Source organism: Electrophorus electricus, chromosome 18 (assembly GCF_013358815.1).
Source record: "Electrophorus electricus isolate fEleEle1 chromosome 18, fEleEle1.pri, whole genome shotgun sequence".
NCBI lineage: Eukaryota > Metazoa > Chordata > Actinopteri > Gymnotiformes > Gymnotidae > Electrophorus > Electrophorus electricus.
In genome coordinates, this window is record NC_049552.1 from 14,238,074 (window position 1) to 14,246,688 (window position 8,615).

At 37.3% G+C, this 8,615-nt stretch overlaps 1 gene segment (V, D, J or C); it reads left to right on the forward strand.

Annotated features, from left to right (window-relative positions):
* The first annotated feature begins 694 nt into the window (after positions 1-694).
* Positions 695-7,994, forward strand: LOC113568735. The segment is given in 3 exon segments: positions 695-743; positions 905-1,197; positions 7,812-7,994. Coding segments are annotated over 3 exon segments (516 nt in total).
* Positions 7,995-8,615: the final 621 nt, after the last annotated feature.

Genomic DNA, 8,615 nt, shown 5'->3' on the forward strand with positions numbered 1-8,615 from the left:
TTTATTTCCCAACTGTATTTGCCTTTAAGGGACAACATTTTTTGCATGAGGGACCAGTGTCCTGTGATCATTTTCATCAGCTAATGTGAGAGCAGAGCTGTGTCATGCTGCTCTCTGTTCTTTCTCTCCTAACACTTCTTCAGGTACAATGAGTGACTTAAGCCTTCCCCTGCACCATAATAAACTGACAATTCATCAAATATAAATCCATTTTAAAAGGAACTAAAACCTTTCACCACTTTCATGTGGAGATCAGTTTATTTTTATATTTGTGTGATTTGACAGGACATAGGTCACCTGCTGAGCATCAGAAATGCAGATCATAGAGGGTGATGAGACCAAGAACAGGAGCACTACAAACGACCTTCAGAAGAATCAGCAGAATCCCAGAACTACGTTTCTCCTTTACATCTTCCCATATGGATTAATGAAGGGTGCTCCAGTACCTCTCCATCATAGATTAACTACAGTGGAATATTTAACATTATGTTCCCATTAGGGGCATAATGATATGAATTAAATGGTGATTATATCACACTTCTGAGTTAGGATGTGGATTCACTGATATTCCTGTGTGATCACACGGGAAACTTATTGTGATGAGCAGTATGAGGTGGTGTAAGGGTGGAGCTCTGAAACTTAGCAGAAAACTACATAAATCCTATTCAGCTTTGGCTTTCACTCAGTTCACATCTCCATCATCATGCTACTCTTTGTACTTTCTCTCCTAGTGACACTTTCAAGTGAGTTTATTTATATGTCAATTATAATTATATAATTATAACAAATCAAGAAACAATTTGGCATTATCTTTTTATTCTAATATGAATGCAAATTTCTATAGAATGTTTCACTTTTGAAAAGATTTTGATTATTTAATTTTCATAACCTGTCTTTTTTTTAGGGAAGATCTCAACACAGAAAATTAATCCACTTGACCCAGTAAAGCATGTGTCAGTGGGTGATCCTGTTAATCTCTCCTGCAGTTACAGTACGAGTACTAATGATGCTCTTCAGTGGTATCGCCAGTATCCAACATCAAGACCAGACTTTATAGTTTTCATCTACGAACATGAAACTAAAAAAGAGTCTGATCTTCCTGGTGTTTCTGTAAGGGTTGATAAAGACCAAAGCCGTGTGGATCTGCTGATCTCCTCTGCTGCAGTATCAGACTCTGCACTTTATTACTGTGCCCTGCAGCCCACAGTGACAGGAAACACAGCTACACTGTACAAAAACCTCCTACTACACAGATAAGTTTAAATAGGTATCATATATTTAAATATGTATCTGAAAATATGTGACTGAAATGTTTTATAGTCACTGTAATGTGTCATAATGTGATATATTCTAAAAAACAAATTAATAAAACATCTGTTTAATTTAGAGAAACATGAAAACCAAACAAAATTTTTTAAAAAATGACAATTTAAAAAAACGTTGGGACGTTAATGACATTTTTAAGATAATCTAAATAAAAAATGCTGAAAATAACAGAGTCAGTAACATTGTTGGGTGTTGAATTGGTAATGGTGTTAAAATGTTTTTAAAATTTTGACTCTTTTGTGTCACTATATTACACAAAACCATTTAACATTGCTTTCAGGACAATGTATCTTTATGATATCATGGGTAGACATGCACTATTCATTTTAACATAATGACAGTAGTCATTTCATCTGCAACACTCTGCAACACAGTTCATCTGCAACACTCTGAAGCATCAACACAAAATATTATTCCCCTTCATCACACTGTGATGACAGCAGTCTCCCAGAGGAGGGCAGACTTTACACAGAATCATTTTCTACACTGTACCACACTGGCTAAAAACACTAGTGTCAATAAGGCAGGACACTACTGAAAATCAAGAAACTTGAAAAAAAATAATTTTTACACTTAGCTCAAACCAATGAAATAATTTCAGTTTAAATGGATGATTTTAACCCTATATACAGTATATGTATCCAAATTCAGTGTTATGGTGTCTAATTAATTTACAGTAGAGTAATATCAGAATCATTAAACTATACCTGTTCAAGAGTTAAAGAGTATCCACACATCAGAGCCCCACTACCAGGAGACCCAGAGTATCCACACATCATGTACAGGCACAAGGCAGAATTTATGTTCTGGGCTCAGACCCTCCACCACCAGGGCTCATGGCCACCATGATTCCCTCCATGATTAGGCACACAAGTTTCTTTGATAAAAGCAAAAACAATATACCATGCTCAAAAAGCATGCTTTTATTCAGAAATACCCTCCAGAAAAACTGCAAAAAGTTTTTTTATGGTCATAGTGTATCATAGCACATAAACATAGCAGACATACAGTCCTCCTATTTCTTTTTCAGGAATATATTTCTCTTCTCAGTGCCTAAGCTGTAATACTATCTGCTAGCAGAGCTACATAGCTAATGTGCTGTTCTCAGACCTGTGGTTTAATTTATCATTCTTCTTCCTAGAATTCCACTAACAAACTCTGAGTGACTGCAAAGCTGTTCCATTATGAAGCCTATTGGTTTAACATACATGTTTTATCAGTATTAACAGTCATGCAGGATAGGATTAAGAATAACCTTCACAGTGTATCAGTGCTGTGTATCTGCATTTATTCTGTGATCTATAGTGACCAGAGTGGATAGAAACCAGGGGATCTGGACACCGTGCTGGTGAGGCAAAAAGGCTCCTCTGATAAAAGGAAAAATAATATACCATGATCAAAACATGTTTGTCTACTCAGACTCCCTCCAGACAAACTGCAAAAGCTGAGTTTGGCATGGTCATACTGTCATAGTACATAAATACATACTAAATAAATGATAAAATAACAACCTCATGTAAGCCTGTTGGTGATTAGGCTTGCACTTTAAAAGTGCATATTGCTTTAAATGAAAATGGTTACATATTGAGTGCTGAATTCATCCAAACACTACTGAATGAATGTAAAACACATCAGGTTTTTGGTTAATATGAATTTGTAGTTAACATTAAAAATTAAATTTAATTAAAAATAAAAAAGCATAAATATAAAAATAGATAAGGTGCATAAACACAAATATGACTGTGTCACCCTTAATATGGAATATTCATTATTGTTTCATGCTTTACAAGAATATAATCTTATACTAATGATTCAGTCAGATTTTTTGTTATCACTAGAGGTGTTTTGTCATGGTACGCCTCCCCCGTGCCCTCTTTCATCTCTTTCATCATGCCTCCTCTCCTCATCCTTGTACATCTCCAAACTTGACATATTTGATACTGTTGCGTTTATATCCCCAACCTTAATATACCTACACACACACACACACACACACACACACACACACACACACACACACACACACACACACACACACACACACACATCTCCATCACAGTATACAATTTTCTCCTCCTTTTCTTTCTTCTGGAGCCCAATAAATGTTTATCCCATTAACAACTAATTGGTACTAAACACTCTATTATACACAAATTAGCAAATTAAATGATTAATAATGTTATTATGATTAATATGATTATTAATAATAAATAGTCTATGAACAGACAAAACGTCATGCTATTTGTCTTTAAAACAGGTTTTGCATTAGTTTGATCTTTGGATAATGTGTCATTTACATAAATGTAGAAATGTCAGCTATGAAAATTGAAAGTCTATTTCAATATTGTTTTAATATTTGTCAGAATGCCCAGCAGAGCTGTTTTCCAGGACAGGAAGTTCCTGTTGTAGTTTTCATAACTGCACTCAGAGCAGAGAGACTCACAGTAGCACATATCAACATTAGAGCAATAACAGCTTCAACACACTACTGATTCAGTTTGATCATATTCACAATGGAAAGATTCTTCCTAATTACTTACATTATGGTATCAGGTACTGGCTATGAATTTGGTTGAACTTTTTATAGAGATCGACAGTTTCTAAAATATTTTAATTGGCTGTTTTTTTCTTACATTGTTCTTACAGGTGTGTTTTGTGCTGATCAAATTGGACCAAACCAGGTTCAGGATATTGAGGTTTTTCACAAAGAGGGACAATCAGTTACACTGGAATGTTCACATGATTCAACGAGTCGATATGTTGATCTTTACTGGTACAGACAGCATCCTAACAAAGCACCACAGTATTTACTGTATAAACCTGCTCGATCAAGTCTGAATCCTGCGGATACATCAGACCAACATTTTTCATCAGTTACCTCTGACACATCCACTCAGCTCACTATTAATGGACTAACTCTGGCAGACACAGCTCTCTACTATTGTGCTCTTCACACTCAGTGATATAAAGTCTCTGAGAGGCTTTACAAAAACTTATACACTTAATATTTGCTTTGAAATTGATGAGCATCTAAACCACAGCAATGTTACTGAATGTAGTAACACCTGGAAAAAGGGGTTCTGGTCATTAAACAAGACAAAAAGATGTTCGAAGAGACATGTTTTTATATGAGTCACTTCTTAGAAGAAACAAAATTGTGTCAGTGAAGTTGCCAGCAGAAGACAACAGTGGAAGCATAACACTGTTCATTAAGAAAAAAAATATTGCAAATAAAGTTAGACTGTTAATACTATAAACAGAATTATTTTATATTGTTAAAGGGACAGTGAGTAAGATGTAGGGGATCTATTGCTAGGAATGGACCATAGTATACTTAATTGTTTATGTTAGAAATTATCATGATTGGTCGCTCCCAGCTTCTGTGTTCCGTGTTTTCCCTGTCTTGTGTTATTTTAGTTCCATGGAATAGTTTAGTTTTCTCCGCCTCTCGTTTCATTGCATACACATGTCCCTCGTTTCAACTTTAAGTTCATGTATTTAAACCCTGTCGTGTTCCCGGTGTCTTTGCTGTTCATTGCATTTTTATTCCAGTGGTTGTGTTTCTTTGTACTCCGTGCCTTTGTGTGTTTCTTAGCCTTTCTTATAGCCTGCTTCTCCTGTTTGCCTTTGTGTGTTTTGTTTGTTTAATTAATCATCTATCCCTAATAAATAATAAATCTCGCTCTTCTCTGCACATTTTAGATTGCTAAACATACAGTCACCCAATACAAATTGCAGGGTGAGTGTTAACCTTAATTAGAAACACCCACCCTACACCCACACTCACTGGCCACTTTATGATTTTTAAATCTTGTAAATGTGATGCTGTGCTCAATTTACAAGCCACCTTTTATTCTAACCGCAAGACCACACAGGACCGCTTTTATTTTATTTTAGAGGCACAGACTACTCTCAGTAGCTGTAGCACTGGCATAGTAGTGGTACTGTGTGTTGCACTGTTGAAAAGGAGTGTAGTTCCTAACATGCAATCAATCACATCAATCAATCAAAATATACTTATGTAGTGTTTTTCACAACAGGAGTTTTCACAAATCAGCTTCACAAATGTTTGTGTCCAAGACCGCAGTACACAAGCCAAAGGCTGCTGTAGCAGGAAAAACTCCTTAAGAGTGTGAGGAGGAAATCTGGAGAGGGATCAAGACTCAACGGGAAAGCCCATCCTTCTCTAGATGATACTGGACACACAAAAAAGAACAAAATGAGCAAGAAGAAACCCAGAAAATCAACAGCAAAGTACATCAGAAAAACAAAAAGCAGAAAAGCAGAGGAAATTGTTATTTGTGTGTCAGAAAGGATTATGGCAGTATTCTAAAACCACATAACATAAAAATTGTATTGCTAACATGTGAAACTGTCATGCAGCCTGTCAGAACCTCCATGAACTACATGTCCCAGAATCCCCCATGGAGATGCTCAACCCCGGGAATATTAGTGCCTGCACCTGTTGCCCATTTATGTAGCCTATTTATACGCTTCATACTCCTTTTCTCTTTAAGTATTGCCAAGTAGTTCTTAATGTATATCGAGCATTATTTTCCTGACTTCTGTGTTTTGACAATTGCTCGTGTCTTCCTCTATCTTGGATTTTTGCTTTTCTTGGATATTTCTGTTTGTTCCTGTTGTATTACCCATGCCTGCCCCTCGACTATGGATTGGATTTGTCCTTTTAGATTTGTTTGCCTGGATCAATCTGTGAGCATCTGATCTGTCTTTCAGTATGACAGAAGCCGAACATGTCAGGACTTGAGAGAATCGTATTGTGATGAGCAATGCAAGGTGGTGTAAGGGTGGAGCTCTGTAGCTCAGTAAAAAACTTCACGAATCCCATTCAGTTTGGTTCTCAACCAATTTATTCAATTCATACAGTATTTGAATATGTAAGATTCTGTTTCAAGATATTTTTTACTTTGAATCATTACATCTTGCATGGAAACTCTACCATTTAATCCACCAAGCACCGAAGCCCAATACATTTACGGCATTTAGCTGAGACCTTTATCCAATGCAACTTGAGCAATTAAGGGTTAAGGGTCTTGCTCAGGGGCAACCTGGTTGTGCTGGGACTTGTACAAACAACCTTCCAGTTACAAATCATGAACCTTAACCACTGAGCTACTACTTATACTAAGACACTTACAACACTTTCATGGAAGCTGGTAACAGGAATATTGCTGCAGTAAAGCCTTCATTTTAGAAACTTTTCAGAAGTGTTGTACTGATATGCTCTGTCGTCCTGGTTCAGGATTAATTGGACTCATCAAAAAATACTTATTTAGTGAAAGCATTGAATGTGCAGTTCATAATACATCCAAACACCACGGAATGAATGTAGAATGAATGTTTATTAAAAGTCCTTAGACATGTGATTCTCTTGAGCTGCATTTCTCCAACCTCAATACACACACACACACACACACACACACACACACACATCTGTACATCTCTTTACATGTCAATGGATCAATCTGCGAGCATCTGATCTGTCTTTCAGTGTGACAGAAGCCGAACATGTCGGGACTTGAGAGAATCGCATTGTGGTGAGCAGTGTGAGGTGGTGTAAGGGTAGAGCTCTGTACCTCAGTAGAAAACTTCACGAATCCCATTCAGCTTTGACTTTTCACTCACCATCATCATACGGCTCTGTAACTTCTCTCATAGTGTCACTCCTTTTAGGTGAGTTCATCTTGAGTGCAAGTTTTAATAATTAAGTAATTTGTCAATTTATGTTGAATATTTATTTATCTCAATGAACATGTATGTTGAATACTGCAAATTCCAAAATATTTTATTGAATTTTTAAAATCTTTTCCCAGGAGATATCTCAGCAGAGACTCAGCAGAAAAGCATGTCTCAGAGAGGGATGGTTATTTTACCTGCAAATACAGTGAAACAAATAATGCTCTGGACTGGTATCGCCTGTATCCCAGATCTAGACCAGCGTTTATAGTTTTAATTTCTCCACTTATTTATAGTGCGGCCTCTCATCTTCCTTGATTATTGGGTGTAATTGAAAACAGCAAAAGAAATTTACATCTTAAGATCTCCTCTGCTGCAGTATCGGACTCTGCACTGTACTACAGGTCCATGGAGCCCACAGTGAAAGGGAATCCAGATACAGTCCACAAAAACCTCTTCCCACACAAAGAGAGCTTTAGCAGAATAAACTAGTGCAGGTACGCAGATGAGATTTGGACGAATAGATGAAATAATGTTGACACATTGTCTTAAGAGATGGAACATAGATGTACATTTACCTCCCACTGTACCAGAAACATTTACCTTGCTGCTGTACATTTGATACATATTTACTGCTCACAGATACGAGTGCATCACAGTGAGAGCTGCTGTCCAGTTCTAATGCAGTAACATCTGTATGGAGTGTGGCACACAAACACCTTTGCCATTGTAACCTTATAACCAGACTCATGTTGTCTCTGCCATTGCCGTGATCTCTCCCTCACTAGGAAAAACCAGACTCCATTGCCAAGCCTCTTTACTCTGCTCTCCTCACCCTCTACCCCAGCCAACCAGCTCACTCTCAGCTGGCTGGTCCCTTTAGGCAGAGGACTGGAATAGCACTTGATACCTCCTTCCTCCAGGTGGCATCTGCTCTCATTCTCTTTGATGCCATACTCGATTTCAAATAGTTTAACAAAACAAAGTGATAGCAAAATAATAACAAAACTCACTCAAATGAAAATGGAAAATAAACAACATATTAAATACTAATTTATAACCTTATTTAGAAGCTGCAGGGAGACTTACGGTCATTTTCTCTCTCTCTCTCTCTCTCTCTCTCTCTCTCTCTCCATCCAACCCTAATCCAGTTTAAGGATTAATACTGTAAACAAATGGTCATGTCAGCAACCATAATGCTGCTTTCAACTTTGTGGCCCAAACACTAACCCTGTTCCTGCAAAATATTTAGGTTTGAGCACACAGTCACAAAATGGGATGGAAAGACGGTATGCGCCCATTCCCACTGATCACATGGTACAGCCTGCCATCTGCAGTGGGAGTTCACTGTTGATGGTTCATTTCTGTTTTTGCACTTGGTTTGTTGTTTTATGTATGTATTTAAACCCCTGTATGTGTGTAATTTGTTGTTGGTCATTGTTTGTGTAGATGGTACAGGGTAGCTGTTCATGTTCGTTGCCTGTGCCCATGTTCATGCTGCACTGGACTGTTACATGTGAGTGCTGTTAATGTTTATTGTTCATCGTTTGATTATTACATTAATACATGTCTGTCTGCGTCGAGAGAGGTCT